The 18,006-nt window shown below is 45.8% G+C and overlaps 1 protein-coding gene across 2 annotated transcripts; it reads left to right on the plus strand.

Annotated features, from left to right (window-relative positions):
• Positions 1-9,594: 9,594 nt before the first annotated feature.
• Positions 9,595-10,808, plus strand: LOC116981501 (purine nucleoside phosphorylase-like). 2 transcript variants are annotated; one of them, XM_033034550.1, is made up of 4 exons: positions 9,595-9,644; positions 9,758-9,948; positions 10,533-10,746; positions 10,779-10,808. In XM_033034550.1, exons 2-3 carry the CDS (start codon positions 9,780-9,782, stop codon positions 10,730-10,732), a joined length of 369 nt encoding a protein of 122 aa, XP_032890441.1. In that variant the 5' UTR covers positions 9,595-9,644; positions 9,758-9,779; the 3' UTR covers positions 10,733-10,746; positions 10,779-10,808. The 2 variants fall into 2 exon arrangements, with proteins under 2 accessions (XP_032890441.1, XP_032890440.1); XM_033034549.1 differs by having other exon boundaries at positions 10,533-10,807.
• Positions 10,809-18,006: the final 7,198 nt, after the last annotated feature.

Genomic DNA, 18,006 nt, shown 5'->3' on the forward strand with positions numbered 1-18,006 from the left:
ATCCCAGGAATCAGTCTGGTGAACCTTCTCTGTACTCCCTCTATGGCAAGAATGTATTTCCTCAGATTAGGAGACCAAAACTGTACGCAATACTCCAGGTGTGGTCTCACCAAGACACTGTACAACTGCAGTAGAACCTCCCTGCTCCTATACTCAAATCCTTTTGCTATGAATGCTAACAGACCATTCGCTTTCTTCACTTCCTGCTGCACCTGCATGCCTACTTTCAATGACTGGTGTATCATGTCACCCAGGTCTCGTTGCATCTCCCCTTTTCCTAATCGGCCACCACACAGATAATAGTCTACTTTCCTGTTTTTGCCACCAAAGTGGATAACCTCACATTTATCCACATTATACTGCATCTGCCATGCATTTTCCCACTCACCCAGACTATCCAAGTCACCTTGCAGCCTCCTAGCATCCTCCTCACAGCTAACACTGCCCCCCAGCCTTGTGTCATCCGCAAACGTGGAGATGTTGCATTCAATTCCCTCGTCCAAATCATTAATATATATTGTAAATAGCTGGGGTCCCAGCACTGAGTCTTGCGGTACCCCACTAGTCACTGCCTGCCATTCTGAAAAGGACCCGTTTACTCCTACTCTTTGCTTCCTGTCTGCCAGCCAGTTCTCTATCCACATCGATACTGAACCCCCAATACCGTGTGCTTTAAGTTTGTATACTAATCTCTTATGTGGGACCTTGTCGAAAGCCTTCTGAAAGTCCAGATATAACACATCCACTGGTTCTCCCTTATCTACTAGTTACATCCTCGAAAATTTCTATAAGATTCGTCAGACATGATTTACCTTTCATAAATCCATGCTGACTTTGTCCAATGATTTCACCACTTTCCAAATGTGCTGCTATCCCATCTTTAATAACTGACTAGCAGTTTCCCCACTACCGATGTTAGACTAACTGGTCAGTAATTCCCCGTTTTCTCTCACCCTCACCCAAATTATCACTAATGCATCCACTATTTCTGGGGCTACTTCCTTAAGTACTCTGGGATGGAGCCTATCTGGCCCTGGGGATTTATCGGCCTTTACATAGAAACATAGAAATTAGGTGCAGGAGTAGGCCATTCGGCCCTTCGAGCCTGCACCGCCATTCAATATGATCATGGCTGATCATCCAACTCAGTATCCCGTACCTGCCTTCTCTCCATACCCTCTGATCCCCTTAGCCACAAGGGCCACATCTAACTCCCTCTTAAATATAGCCAATGAACTGGCCTCGACTACCCTCTGTGGCAGGGAGTTCCAGAGATTCACCACTCTCTGTGTGAAAAAAGTTCTTCTCATCTCGGTTTTAAAGGATTTCCCACTTATCCTTAAGCTGTGACCCCTTGTCCTGGACTTCCCCAACATCGGGAGCAATCTTCCTGCATCTAGCCTGTCCAACCCCTTAAGAATTTTGTAAGTTTCTATAAGATCCCCTCTCAATCTCCTAAATTCTAGAGAGTATAAACCAAGTCTATCCAGTCTTTCTTCATAAGACAGTCCTGACATCCCAGGAATCAGTCTGGTGAACCTTCTCTGCACTCCCTCTATGGCAATAATGTCCTTCCTCAGATTTGGAGACCAAAACTGTACGCAATACTCCAGGTGTGGTCTCACCAACACCCTGTACAACTGCAGTAGAACCTCCCTGCTCCTATACTCAAATCCTTTTGCTATGAAATTAATCCACTCATTTTACCTAACACCACTTTCCGGCTAACCTGGATTTCACTCAGTTCCTCCATCTCATTTGACCCTCGGTCCCCTGCTATTTCCGGCAGGTTATTTATGTCTTCGTTAGTGAAGACAGAACCAAAGTAGTTATTCAATTGGTCTGCCATGTCCTTGTTCCCCATGATCAATTCACCTGTTTCTGACTGCAAGGGACCTACATTTGTTTTAACTAATCTTTTTCTCTTCACATATTTATAAAAACTTTTGCAGTCAGTTTTTATGTTCCCTGCCAGTTTTCTTTCATAATCTATTTTGCCTTTCCTAATTAACCCCTTTGTCCTCCTCTGCTGGACTCTGAATTTCTCCCAGTCCTCTGGTAGGCTGCTTTTTCTGGCTAATTTGTATGCTTCATCTTTTGTTTTGATACTATCCCTGATTTCCCTTGTTATCCACAGATGCACTACCTTCCCTGATTTATTATTTTGCCAAACTGGGATGAACAATTGTTGTAGTTCATCCATGCAGTCTTTAAATGCCTTCCATTGCATATCCACCGTCAACCCTTTAAGAATCAATTGCCAGTCTATCTTGGCCAATTCTCGTCTCATACCCTCAAAGTTACCTTTCTTTAAGTTCAGAACCCTTGTTTCTGAATTAACAATGTCACTCTCCATCCTAATGAAGAACTCAACCATATTATGGTAATTCTTGCCCAAGGTGCCACGCACAGCAAGACTGCTAACTAATCCTTCCTCATTACTCAATACCCAGTCTAGAATAGCCTGCTCTCTCATTGGTTCCTCTACATGTTGGTTTAGAAAACTATCCCGCATACATTCCAAGAAATCCTCTTCCTCAGCACCCCTGCCAATTTGATTCACCCAATCTATATGTAGATTGAAGTCACCCATTATAACTGTTTTACCTTTGTTGCACGCATTTCTAATTTCCTGTTTGATGCCATCCCCAACTCCACTACTACTGTTAGGTGGCCTGTACACAACTCCCACTAACGTTTTCTGCCCCTTAGTGTTTTCGCAGCTCTACCCATACCGATTCCACATCCTCCAAGCTAATGACCTTCCTTTCTATTGCGTTAATCTCCTCTCTAACCAGCAACAATACCCCACCTCCTTTTCCTTTCTGTCTATCCCTCCTGAATATTGAATATCCCTGGATGTTCAGCTCCCAGCCTTGGTCACCCTGGAGCCATGTCTCCGTGATCCCAATTATATCATAGTCATTAATAGCTATCTGCACATTCAACTCATCCACCTTATTACGAATGCTCCTTGCATTGAGACACAAAGCCTTCAGGCTTGTTTTTACAACACTCTTACCCCTTATACAATTATGTTGAAAAGTGGCTCTTTTTGATTTTTGCCCTGGATTTGTCTGCCTGCCACTTTTACTTTTCACCTTGCTACCTATTGCTTCTACCCTCATTTTACACCCCTCTGTCTCTCCGCTCACACATTTAAGAAACCCTTTCCCTTTAACTCTATCCTCGACTATCCCATTTGACACCCCACCCCCCTTATTCAGTTTAGAACCACCCGTGTAGCAGTGGCAAACCTGCCTGCCAGAATGCTGGTCCCACACCTGTTAAGATGCAATCCGTCCCTTTTGTACAGTTCCCCCTTACCCCAAAACAGATCCCAGTGATCTAAGAATCTAAATCCCTGCCCCGTGCATCAGTTCCTCAGCCACACATTCAGGTCCCGTATCTCCCTGTTCCTGCTCTCGCCAGCACGAGGAACTGGAAGCAAACCGGAGATAACAACCCTGGAGGTTCTGCTTTTCAGCATTTTTCCAAGCTCTCTGAAGTCACGCTGCAGAATATTAATCCCCTTCTTTCCGACATCGATTGTGCCGACATGCACTACCACGTCCGGCTGTTCACCTTCGCCCTTGAGGATTTTCTGCACTCTGTCCGTGACATCCTGGATCCTGACACCAGGAAGGCAGCACACCTTCCTCGAATCCCGTATGTTGCCGCAGAAACCCCTGTCCGTACCTCTCACAATGGAGTCTCCCACTACAATGGCTTTGCCTGACTTTGGCCTATTTGGTTTTGGCTCAACAGCCCTTTTTGCTTCGCAAGCCAGTCCGCCGCTCAGTGTAAAAACGTCTTATGTCCCGACAGCTTCTAAGTGGGTGAACCTGTTCACACGAGGTACAACACCCGGGGACGTTGGCATTCCATGTTTCCCTCCCTTTCTCACTGTCTCCCACCTTCTCTCTTCCAGTACCTCAGGTGTAACAATCTTACTGTAGGACTTGTCGAGGAACGACTCAGTTTCTCGGATGAACCAGAGGTCATCCACTTGCTTCTCCAGTTCCCCAACATGGTCCTTCAGGAGCTGTACCTGGATGCACTTGTCACATTTGTAGCAGCCAGAGGCACCAGCAATTCAGTTGTTTCCATGGAACAGGAGATTGTGGTGATTTATTTGAAGTGGATTAAATTATGAAGGCCCTGGAGGAGGAAATAGAAAGAGACTCTTCTCTTAGCAGACTATAAAAATGTAAATGAGTTACTGGAACAATGACTGGATATGAGAAGTTTTGTCACCCACATGTGCATGAACAGCTGTGACCTGCCAGGCTTCGGACCTTGTTCTAGAAAACGAGTTTTGCTTGAATTGTGAATAATCTCTGATTATCCTCTAACCTGATGTTTTAGTTGTTAGTTACAGAGTCTGATATTTTAAGAAAATCAATTGTTACCAGTAGAAATGTAATTTAACGTAGATCAATTTGGATTTAGATGGATTTGCTAAATTACAGGTTCCATAATATTTAGAAGATGACATTTGAAGCTAAACTTGTGGAAACTATGTTAATTGCGATGTGCTAGGTTGGATAAGTAGATTATTTGATGACTATCTTGGACTGTCCTTTGTATGCATTTTATATTGACACAGTGACTTAATGAATGGTATTAACATTTGCAGAAATGTCAATGTCAAGATGCCCATAATACCCTGTGCCTTGGGTTATATAATCGTAGAGCCATCACCTCAACCAAGTAAGATCATTTTCAATCATGTCTAAAAAAATTATAGTCTAGTGTATTGGAGGAAATAATAATAGAATAGTGAAGCAGTTCCTCACTATAAATATGCAGACCGTACAAACAAAATATAACTTTACAGAACATGTAGCTCTTTCTTGAATTTGAAGAACATTTAAGTTATAATTTATTCAGCAAAATGTATTATTTTCCAGGGCTAGTATTGATTCAATATTATGCACCTGTCACTTCTCAACCAATACAATCCATTTATTCTTATTGGAGATATGGTTGCCAATTGTATTTTTATAATTTTAATAGATGGTTGAAAATATAATCTAAGATAAAACTGCATTTTTCTGGAATTGAACCCTCTTTCCTGGTGTGGACCATCAGTAGTGGAGGCAGATCATCACCCAACATACATCTAGTCAGTGCAGCTCTTCCATTGAGTTCACCGAGCCAGCTCTCAACAGCAACTGTACCAATAAATGAAGGTGTTAACTTTTTGAACAGGAAAGGTATGGGCTTGAAGTACTATTGGTTAACCTGCCACTAATCACTTTGGTGATATGAAATTTTAAAGTAGCAATTCTGTCACCTCCTCTGGCAGTTCATTCCAGAGTGAAAAATATGCCTCTGAGATCTTTCTTACCCTTTGCGCTCTAATTTTAGAATCCTCTAAGTTGGGATAAATACTGGGTGTTCACTTTATTGCTGCCTCATAATTTGATATTCTTGAATTTGCCATGCATTTGCCCACTCACCCAGCCTATCCAAGTCACCTTGCAGCCTCCTAGCATCCTCCTCACAGCTAACACTGCCCCCCAGCTTCGTGTCATCCGCAAACTTGGAGATGTTGCATTCAATTCCCTCGTCCAAATCATTAATATATATTGTAAATAGCTGGGGTCCCAGCACTGAGCCTTACGGTACCCCACTAGTCACTGCCTGCCATTGTGAAAAGGACCCGTTTACTCCTACTCTTTGCTTCCTGTTTGCCAGCCAGTTCTTTATCCACATCAATACTGAACCCCCAATACCGTGTGCTTTAAGTTTGTATACTAATCTCTTATGTGGCACCTTGTCGAAAGCCTTCTGAAAGTCCAGATATAACACATCCACTGGTTCTCCCTTCTCCACGCTACTAGTTACATCCTCGAAAAATTCTATAAGATTCGTCAGACATGATTTACCTTTCGTAAATCCATGCTGACTTTGTCCAATGATTTCACCACTTTCCAAATGTGCTGCTATTCCATCTTTAATTACTGACTCTAGCAGTTTCCCCACTACCGATGTTAGACTAACTGGTCTGTAATTCCCCGTTTTCTCTCTCCCTCCCTTTTTAAAAAGTGGGGTTACATTAGCCACCCTCCAATCCTCAGGAACTACTCCAGAATCTAAGGAGTTTTGAAGGTTATAGTGTTTTGACAGTTATAGACTAAATGTGGGCAAATGGGGCTAGCTCAGAATCCCAGAATGATCAATATGGACAGAGTAGTCCGAAGAATCTGTTTCCATGCCCTATAGCTCTGTGATTCAGTAGAATATGGAGAAAATGAGCTCTGTTGTGTAAGTATTCCTCACTGTCCACCATATCAGCAATTTAGGTATAAATTTACTAACAATATTAACTAACAGCAGTGGATCCACACTGTCCCCTGATTTCTCTGATTTGTCCTCGAGCCTTTCTCAAATAATGGTGCAACATTAGCCACCCTCCCAGCTTTCAGAAATTCATTTCTGGTTAATGGATCTTAACAAAGGAACTATTCACCCAGCTGGCCTGCTGCCAACCTCATTGACACAAGATTGTTCATGTACTGCTCAGATTAGTTTACTTTGTACATTCTGTCCATGGAAATTATACCTAACCACTCAAAAATGTATAGATAGCCAAAGGCAAAATGTTTCTCTTTGTCCCCTTATTTTCAGCCACAGTTCTTGACAAATGCATCCGGGGAAAACCAATGGCTACACCATCTGGCTTTTATTATAAGGACCAGTGGATGTCCCTGACCTGCAATATTCACAGCTTCAACACTCCTGCAAAAGTTACCGAATGCCTTCGTAGGAAAAAGGTTCATTTATTTGGAGATTCCACTATGCGTCAGTGGTTTGAATACTTGACTGCACTTGTTCCAGGTTAGTGTGATTTATCACTCTATACAGATTTGTCTGGCTTATTTGCCTATCCGTGTTATATCCAAGTACAAAACTGAAATAAGGAAAAGAGTTAAATGAGAAAGGAAATGAGAAATTTCAGCAATTGTGTGAGTAGCCAGTCTTAAATGTGGTACGAAAAGAGTGCAAGTGGATCAGTTAAATGAACCAAAGTAATTGTAGACAATCATCTTACTGAAATAGTGTGGAACAGGGCGGAGATGGGTGTAGAAGTGTTTTAGAGAAGTGCAATGCCAAGGGTCCTGACGCAATGGTGTAGAAAATTATATGACCTCAGGAGCATAGTCAAGGTCAGATAGACAATTGACAATAGGTACAGGAGTAGGCCATTCGGCCCTTCGAGTCAGTACCGCCATTCAATGTGATCATGGCTGATCATCCCCAATCAGTACCCCGTTCCTGCCCTCTCTCCATATCCCCTGACTCCGCTATCTTTAAGAGCCCTATCTAGCTCTCTCTTGAAAGTATCCAGAGAACCTGCCTCCACCGCCTCTGAGGCAGAGAATTCCACTAACTCACAACTTTCTGTGAGAAAAAGTGTTTCCCCGTCTCCATTCTAAATGCTTTACTCCTTATTCTTAAACTGTGGCCCTTGGTTCAAGACTCCCCCAACATCGGGAACATGTTTCCTGCCTCTCGCATGTCGAAACACTTAATAATCTTATATGTTTCAATAAGATAACCTCTCATCCTTTGAAATTCCAGAGCATACAGGCCCAGCCGCTCCATTCCCTCAGCATATGACAGCCCCGCCATCCCAGGAATTATCCTGGTGATAGTGTATCCTCATCTGTAATGTTCCACTCACCTTCTCATTCCTAATCATGTCATTCCTAATTCTTTAGTTCACATCCCACTTGATCCTCAATCTACAATTTCTTTTAATTTACAATGGTATAGATGGTTCCCCAGTACAAACCTCCTTTTTCTCTTATTGGACAGCTAAGAAGTCAAGGCTAGACAAGGCTAGACAGCTGAGATGGAATCACACCGCCACTTGATCTTTCATTCACTGTCACCAGTTTAAATACCGTAGATGTGTGCGTCAGATGTGGTATTTGCATCTAGCAAGTCACCAGGCATACAGTATGTAGTTTGTAGCCAGACAGGGAGAAATGGTGGCCAGGAGACAGCTTACTGCAGAGGACTTTACTGAAGACAACAATTGGGCAGCTTGTAGAAGTGCAGAAGAAGATAGACACAAAGTGCTGGCATAACTCAGTGGGCCAGGCAGCATCTCTGGTGAAAAAGGGTGAGTGACATTCTGAGTGGGGACCCTTCTTCAGGCTGAGAGTAGGGGTAGGTGTTATGAAGACCTGGAGCCAAGAAAAGACCAGGACCGATCAGGGCTGGCCACAAATGACCCTCAGACAGGGCGGTACCCTGGTAGGCCCATTGTTGGCTAGGGAAGGTGTGATCTCTAGAGGGAAGCAATGTGGAGACGGGGGAACTGGTTAAATGACTAGGTTGAGGAAGCAGGGGAGAGGAGAGTGGAGTATAAGTATAAGTTACTTAAAATTAGCGAATCATCATTCTTAACACTGGGATGTAAGCTACCCAAGTGAAATATGAGGCACTGTTCCTCCAATTTGTGAGTGGCCTCACTCTGGCAATGGAGGAGGCCCAGGACGGAAAGGTCAGTGTGGGAATGGGAGGGGTGTTGAAATGGTTGGCAATCAGGATATCCTGTCGGTCTCAGTGGACTGAGTGTAAGTATTCAGCAAAATAAGTCTACGTTTCGTCAAGTATAACAAGTATGTTAAGTCGCCAAGTCTACGTTTCGTCAAGTATAACAAGTATGTTAAGTCGCCAAGTCTACATTTCGTCAAGTATAACAAGTATGTTAAGTCGCCAAGTCCACATTTGCTTTCACTGATGTACATTGGAGCCCACATTGGGAACACCAGATGTAGTAGGTGGGGTTAGAAGAAGTACATGTGAACCTCCGTCTCAGATGAAAGGACTGTCGGGGTCCCTGGACAAAGCCAAGGTTGGAGATGCAAGGACATTTGAGGAGATATATATATCGGCTATAGGCAGTCGGGATCAAGCAAATCCCTCAGTGAGTATAAGAAGCGCAGAAGTTTACTGAAATCAATCAGAAAGGCAAAAAGAGGACATGATCTGGCTGTCAAGACAAAGGCAAATCCAAGAAATTCTACAGGTGTATTAAGAGGAAAAGGGAGGCTAGAGAGGGAATAATGGGGTCAGGTTGTTCTTAAAGATAGCGGAGTCAGGGGATATGGGAACACCACGGACTGCCCCCTGCTGTACCTGCATGCTTACTTTCAGCGACTGATGAACAAGGAGACGGGTGGGACGGGTTTGTCGGCCGCTCCTTAGATACGGGGATTTAGTTTGAACCATCTGTACATTCCTGTATGCGCTATCAGCGTTTCGGTTACTTTATTAATCAGTCTGCGCCTCGTAACCTGGTTATTCATACACTTCACTTTAATTTAGATGTGTTTCACTTTTATTCCTACAAGGAAAGATGATCCTCCTTTATATTCTTGGCTAGCTTACCCCATCTTTAGTTTTCACCCTTTACTTTTCTTCTGTTGTTCTTGGAAAGTTGCCTCTGGCTTCCCGCTCATCTTTGCTGTGTTATACTCCTTCTCTTTTATTTTTATACTGTCCTTGACTTCCCTTGTCAGCCACGGTCGCCCCTTACTCCCTTAGAATCATTAATGGGGGGGGGGGGTGGAGTGTGGGGACTGATGGGGGTCAACCCCCCTTGTGGGGGTGAATGACGACAGGTGGGGGGTCCAGGGACTGAAGAGTAACAGTCTCCCTCCCTCCCCCCCTCTCTCCCTCCCCCTCTCCCTCCCTCCCCCCCTCTCTCCCCCCCTTCCCCCTCTCTCCCCCCCAGGTTTGGGGAGCGTTTCCCCTGCATGTCTGACGCGTACGACAAGGATCTCCGCAAGTTGGTGCTGGATGTTTTCCGTGAGCTGGGCGAGTGTTCGCGGCTACATGAGGGCGTTTACTGCGCGCTGGGCGGTCCCAACTTCGAGACCATCGCTGAATGTCGCATGCTGCAGTTACTGGGGGCCGATGCTGTCGGTGGGTCTCCCCCCCCCCCCCCACACACACAAACCCCAACCCGACCCCCCCCACAAACCCCGACCCGACCCCCCCCACAAACCCCAACCTGACCCCGACCCACACGCCATGACCCCACCTTGACCCCTCAACCTGACCCCACCCGACCCCCACCCTGACCCCTCACCCCATGACCCCACCTTGACCCCTCACCCTGACCCCACCCGACCCCACAAGCCCCGACCCGACCTCCCCCACAAACACCGAGCCCCCAACCTGACCCCTGACCCCCCAACCTGACCCCGACCCACACCCCATGACCCCACCTTGACCCCTGACCCCAACCAGACTCCCCACCCTGACCCCCCGACCCCCACAAACCCCACCCCGACCCCCCCAAACTGACCCCCTCCCCCCAACCTGACCCCACCCCAACCCCCACTCCCCAGGACCCCTCCTCCCACCCCCACCCTCTGCCCCTCCCCCTCCCCCACACACACCACGAGCCGCGGGGAGGGATCTCGGGGTACAAGAGTGGGGGAGGGAGGGGGGATACAGGATTGTGGGGGTTCTCGCTGACTGACCCTCTCCCCCCCCCCCCCCAGGGATGAGCACCACCCACGAGGTGATTGCGGCACGACATTGCCACCTCAGGGTGCTGGGCCTGTCGCTGGTCACCAACAAGGTGGTGATGGATTACGAGAGCAAGGAGCGCGCCAACCACCAGGAGGTGCTAGAGGCCGGGAAACAGAGCGCTCGGCTGATGGAGTCTGTGGTCGGATCCCTCGTCTGCAAAATGCACTGAGCCCCCGGCACGGACCCCTCAACCCCCTGGACCAGGACCCCCCCCTCCCCCTCATTCTCCTCTCCCCCTGGGCCCCCCGACCCACAACCCCTCCCCCATAGACCTGGACCCTCCGAACCCCCTCCCCCTGGTACAGTGAGCCAAGGGTACAGTGGGCTAAAGGTACAGTGAGCCAAAGGTACAGTGGGCTAAAGGTACAGTGGGCTAAAGGTACAGTGGGCTAAAGGTACAGTGGGCTAAAGGTACAGTGGGCTAAAGGTACAGTGGGCTAAGGGTACAGTGGGCCAAAGGTACAGTGGGCTAAAGGTACAGTGAGTCGACTCCTTATTCATAAACTGTGGCCCCTGGTTCTGGATTCCCCCAACATCGGGAACATGTTTCCTGCCTCTAGTGTGCCCAAACCCTTAACAATCTTATATGTTTCATTGAGATACCCTCTCATCCTTCTAAACTCCAGAGTGTACAAGCCCAGCTGCTCCATTCTCTCAGAATATGACAGTCCCGCCATCCCGGGAATTAATATGCCATTCGCTTTCTTCACTGCCTGCTGTACCTGCATGCTTACTTTCATAGACTGATGTACAAGGACCCCTAGATCCAGTTGTACTTCCCCTTTTCCCAACTTGACGCCATTTAGATAATAATCTGCCTTCCTGTTTTTGCTACCGAAGTGGATAACCTCACATTTATCCGCATTAAACTTCATCTGCCATGCATCTGCCCACTCCCCCAACCTGTCCAAGTCACCCTGCATTATTCTTGAGTATAGAAGTTGGGAGGTCAGTTTTATTCTTATTTCGCAGTCTCATAATGGCTTCTTTGACTTTCATTGGCACAACATTTGTCCTCATGTTGCTAAACAGTAATAAAAGTCTCCAAAGGTGATGGAAAGAGTGGAGGAAAGACTGGGTGCTGAGAGCTCTCATATACCTGCATTAAGGAGGCATTTAAACACACCTGAACAATTACAAACACCTGCAAAGCCATGTGTCTCAAACATTATGGTCCCCTGAATGTGGGGTGGGGGGGGGGGGGGGTCTATGTATAAACACAGCTGTAATGTCTACATGGGGAAAGCAAAATGTATAAAAATACCCTTTAATAAAATCTGACAATGTGCACTTGAACCACATGTGATGTTTTCGATTACAAATCACAAATTGTGGAGTACAGAGGCAAATAAATAAATGATAGGTCATTGTCCCAAACATTATGGCAGGCACTGGTATTTAAATGCATGCTTAAACTGAACTTTAACAATAGTTACAAGGGTGCCTTCTCTGTTGCTACCTTTTGACATTTTTTTAATCTGTTGGTTGCTAAGGAAGAATATGTTAAATGAGGATGCTCTTTGAAACTCTTTACCCTAGCATTCTAATTTGTTAAACCGATAATGAATGGGGACTTTCATTCATCAGGTTTGGTAATTCACTGATATATGTGACTTGCGTGGGTTCTTCAGTTTCACATTAAGTCGAGCCTTGCTACTACCACTTGTGAGCAGCAAGAAGTGGAATAGGCCATAGAGTCAGTCATAGAGTGATACAGTGTGGAAACAGGCCATTCGGCCCAACTCGCCCACACCGGCCAACAATGTCACAGCTACACTATCCCACTTGCCTATGCTTAGTCCATATCCCTCCAAACCTGTCCTGTCCACGTACCTGTCCAACTGTTTCTTAAATGATGGGATAGTTCCAGCCTCAACTACCTCCTCTGGCAGCTTGTTCCATACACCCACCACCCTTTGTATGAAAATGTTATCCCTTGGATTCCTATTAAATCTTTCCCCCTTCACCTTGAACCTATGTCCTCTGGTCCTCAATTCCCCTACTCAGGGCAAAAGACAGCGCATCTACCCGATCTATTCCTCTCATGATCTTATACACCTCTATAAGATCACCCCTTATCCTCCTGCACTCCATGGAATACAGACCCAGCCTACTCAACCTCTCCCTATAGCTCACACCCTCTAGTCCTGGCAACATCCTCATTAATCTTTTATGAGCTTGGCAATATCTTTCCTATAACATGGTGCCCAGAACTGAACACAATATTCCAAATGCGGTCTCACCAACAGCTTATACAACTGCAACATGACCTCCCAACTTCTATACTCAATACTCTGACTGATGAAGGCCAAAGTGCCAAAAGCCTTGTTGACCACCTTATCTACCTGTGACTCAACCTTCAAGGAACTATGCACCTGTACTCCTAGATCCCTCAGCTCTACAACACTACCCAGAGGCCGACCATTCTCTGTGTAGGTCCTGCCCTAGTTTGACGTCCCAAAATGCAACACCTCACACTTCTCTGTATTAAATTCCATCAACCGTTCCTCCGCCCACCTGGCCAATCGATCCAGATCTTGCTGCAATCGTTCACAACCGTCTTCACTATCTGCAAAACCACTCACTTTTGTATCATCAGCAAACTTGCTAAACTTGCCTTGTATGTTCTCATCCAAATCATTGATGTAGATGACAAACAGTAACGGGCCCAGCACCGAACCCTGAGGCACGCCACTAGTCACAGGCATCCAGTCTGTGGAGCAACCTTCCACCATCACCCTCTGCTTTCTTCCATGGAGCCAATTTTCTATCCATGCTATCCATTCAATCCATATCTCTCCTTGGATCCCATGCGATCTAACCTTCTAGAGCAGCCTACCATGCAGAACCTTGTTGAATGCCTTACTGAATTAAGTCCATGTACACAACATCTACAGCTCTGCCCTCATCAACATTTTTGCTCACGCCTTCAAAAAAATCAAACAAATTTGTGAGACACGACCTCCCACGTACAAAGCCCTGCTGACTATCCCTAATCAGCCCTTGCCCATCCAAATGTCTGTATATCCTGTCCCTCACAATAACTTATCTCCATTAACTTACCAACTACAGATGTAGAAACATAGAAACATAGGAACATAGAAAATAGGTGCAGGAGTAGGCCATTCGAGCCTGCACCGCCATTCAATATGATCATGGTTGATCATCCAACTCAGTATCCTGTACCTGCCTCCTCTCCATACATCCTGATCCCTTTAGCCACAAGGGCCACATCTAACTCCCTCTTAAATATAGCCAATGAACTGGCCTCAACTACCCTCTGTGGCAGAGAATTCCACAGATTCACCACTCTCTGTGTGAAAAATGTTTTCCTCGTCGCGGTCCTAAAAGATTTCCCCCTTATCCTTAAACTTTGACCCCTTGTTCTGTGAATCTCACCGGCCTATAGTTCCCAGCATTTTCCCTGCAGCCCTTCTTGAAAAGAGGCACAACATTTGCCACCTCCAGTCTTCCGGCATCTCTCCTGTATTTAAGGATGACTCGTAAATTTCAACCAGGGCTCCCGCAATTTCCTCTCTAGTTTCCCACAATGTCCTAGGATATAGCAGATCAAGCCCTGGAGATTTGTCTACCTTCAAACACAACAATACCTTCAGCACCTCTTCGACAGTAACCCTGACTGCTCTCAAGACACTTCCAGTCACTGCTCCAATTTCCTCCGTCCTACTGGCTTTCTTCTCGGTAAATACACTCATTGAGGACCTTGCCCATCTCCTGTGGCTCCACACAGAGATGACCGCTTTGATTCCTGAGCGGTCCCACTCTCTCTCTAGTTACCCTTTTCCCTCTTATGTATTTGTAAAATCTTTTGGGATTGTCCTTAATGCTACCTGGCAGGGTTATCTCCTGACCCCTTTTTGCCCTTCTGATTTCCTTATTTAGTTTACTCCTTAGCTCCTGAAACTACTCCAGGGATCCCAGCTGCCTACACCTGTCCCGTGCAACCTTCTTGTTTTTGGTTAACGTCTCAATTTCACTCATCAGCCAAGCTTCCTTGCGTTTGTCTGCTTTGTCCTTCACTCTAACGGGGATGTACACATCCAGAGCTTTTTCAGTACACTTTTAAAAACATCCCACTTGGCAGATGTTCCTTTCCCATCTAATGACCTGCTCCAGTCAACTTGAGCGAAACCTTCTCTCATACCCTCAAAGTTGGCCTTAACCCAGTTGAGCATTTTAACACGTGGACCCTCTCCGTTACGATCCATAACTATCTTAACTAATCGAACTGTGGTCACTTGTCCCAAAAGGCTCCTCCACACACACTTCATTCACTTGTCCTTCCCAATTTCCCAATACTAGATCCAGCATTGCCCTCTCACATGTGGGGGCCTCCACGTACTGCTTAAGAAAACTCTCATGAACACTTTTGAGGAATTGCACCCCATCTAAACCCTCCACACTATGATTTTCCCAGTCTATATAGGGACAGTTAAAATCCCCTACTACAACAACCTTATTTGACCTGCAGCTGTTAACAATCTCCCAGCACATTCATTCTTTTAATTCCCGTTGATTATTCGGGGGTCCCACCTAAAAATAGAACAGGGCCTTGCAACGAAGAGAGTCCTATTCCACCTATAAAGACAGGACAATTATGTAGGAATTAACTGCAGATGCTGGTTCACACTGAAGATAGACATAGAAAACTGGAATAACTCAGCAGGTCAGGCAACATGTTTGTAGAAAAGGAATAGGTGACGTTTTGGGTTGAGACCCTTCTTCAGACTGAGAGTCAGAGGAAAGGGAAATGGGAGATATAGAGGGGACATAACAACAAGAGAGGGTGTTACAGAACTCGTCATAGAGAGGAGAACTTCTTCAATGTAGGCATACCTTGAGGAGATTTCTCAGTGAAGCAGACAAAATGTGTGGGAAGGAACAGCAGATGCTGGTTGACACTGTTGATAGACACAAAATGCTGAAATAACTCAGCAGGTCAGACAGCATATCTGGAGAAAAGGAATAGGTGACATTTTGGATTGAGACTCTTCTTCAGAGTGAGAGTCTGGGGAAAGGGAAACTAGAGATAGAAGGTACATAGCAGTGAGGCAGGCATTTTAATAGCATCACGATGGACACTATTAAGGGGCTGTCCCACTTGGGCAACCTAATCTGCCAGTTTAGAAGAGTGTCTTCGACCTTCAAACTTGTAGCATGGTCGACACGTGATCCTATTTGGTCACTGGAACTCTCTTTCATGCTCGAGGGAAGTTCCCGAATACTCGTGGCCTCAGCTAGGTCGTGGAAAAATTTTCAGCATTTTGAAAACATTTCCAGGAGTAGAATTTGGTCGGCATGGTTCTTTTTAACTCGTAGTGCAGTGGAGTGGGGTCACTATTTAGTTACAGGCAATCTCCTTCGCTGACCGGGCATTTTGATTGGCTCATTGGAGTTTTCAGGACCAAGGAAGACCTACCGGTAGGTAAAATGCCCGCTAACTTTATTAAACTTCTTAAAAGTGTCTCCACACCTTTCTCCCCCCCTTCTCTACCCTTCGCTCCCCCTCGTCGCTCCCCCTCTCCCCCCCTCCCCCCCACCTCTCTCCCCTTCTCTCCCCCCCTCTCTCCCCTTCTCTCCCCCCCTTCTCTCTCTCCTTCTCTCGCGCCCCCCCCGTGCTCTCTAAAGGACTTACCGTTACTGTGCATCTTTTTTACTTTCATCTTCATCGCGGGTGTGAATTTCAGACAGCGCTCCCCCGCTTTCCCTGGCTCCCGCTGTGTGTGTGTGTGTGTGTGTGTGTGTGCGCGTGCGCGTGCGTGTCGCCCAGTTGGGACAGCCCCTTTAGGCACAGTACAGCAGTGCCATCTGCTGCCCTACAGCACCAGAGACCCATGTTCAATCGTGACTACTGGTGGTGTGTGTACAGAGTTTGTACAGTACGTTCTCCCTGTGCCCGAGTGGGTTATCTCCGGGTGCTCACATACACTGGTGAGGACATTTGGATGTTTCGTGGTTAAATTTTACATCTTTTGTAGACACCCAGGAAAAACAAATGCGCCTCAAATAATCATTCTAAATGAAAAAGCGATTCACTTGCACTTCATTCAATCAGGTGCAGTGCATTCGGTCTTCACAGTTTGGTGTTGTTTACACTGGAGAAATGAAACGCAGATCAAGTGGTCGTTTTGCTGGGCACTTGCTCTGTCGGCAAGGATGACAGAGAAAGATTTCTGTAGCCTTCCATATTTATTCTCAATTTCACTCCCATCACAACCTGTCTGTCTGCACCTCCTCCACTGCAACATTGTGACCTGAAAACAAACTAGAATAACAACACCTCAGCAAAGTCCTGGCACTTTGCCATCCTCTGGAATGAGGAATAAATTCCCCAACTTCATTTCACATTACCATGATTGCATCACTTTTTCAACTCGCATTCTTTAAAATATCTTGCTAATGATCTATAATTATGTTCTGTGCATCTGATCTGGGGTTAAAACAGTAACCATCACATGTCCACAAAACCTGTCGGACTGGATGAATTCTCCTGGCATTACTGTTCTTCAAAAGTAACCCCTCTGGCTCTGTGTTCAAAAGGGAACTGCAGATGCTGGAATATCGAAGGTACACAAAATTGCTGGGGAAACTCAGCGGGTGCAGCAGCATCTATGGAGCGAAGGAAATAGGCGACGTTTCGGGCCGAAACCCTTCTTCAGACTCAAGAAGGGTTTCGGCCCGAAACGTCGCCTATTTCCTTCGCTCCATAGATGCTGCTGCACCCGCTGAGTTTCCCCAGCAATTTTGTGTACCTCTGGCTCTGTGCCTGGGATGTTTTCATCTGGAGCTATAATGTGAAAACTGCTTTACTAAACATGACAGTAATCTTGACGGGTTTGACAATCACTGTTGCTTTGATGAATTATATTGTAATCCTGTGTCCAGCTAATGAACTTTGTCCATGTGAAAATACTGTGTTTGTTTCTCAAAATCGCAAACGTGAAAGAAAATAAACGTACTGGTGGATTGTTGTTTGTCAGGTTGGAGGCCAGTGACTAGTGGGGTGCCACGGGGATCTGTTGGGTCCACTGTTGTTTGTCATGTACATCAATCATCTGGATGATGGTGTGGTAAATTGGATTAGTAAGTATGCAGATGATACTAAGATAGATGGGGTTGTGGATAATGAAGTAGATTTTCAAAGTCTACAGAGAGATTTATGCCAGTTGGAAGAGTGGGCTGAAAGATGGCAGATGGAGTTTAATGCTGATAAGTGTGAGGTGTTACATCTTGGCAGGACAAATCAAAATAGGATGTACATGGTAAATGGTAGGGAATTGAAGAATGTGGGTGAACAGAGGGATATGGGAATAACTGTGCACAGTTCCCTGAAAGTGAAATCTCATGTAGATAGGGTGGTAAAGAAAGCTTTTGGTGTACTGGCCTTTATAAATCAGAGCATTGAGTATAGAAGGTGAGATG

This window comes from Amblyraja radiata, chromosome 15 (assembly GCF_010909765.2).
Source record: "Amblyraja radiata isolate CabotCenter1 chromosome 15, sAmbRad1.1.pri, whole genome shotgun sequence".
Classification (NCBI taxonomy): Eukaryota; Metazoa; Chordata; class Chondrichthyes; order Rajiformes; family Rajidae; genus Amblyraja; species Amblyraja radiata.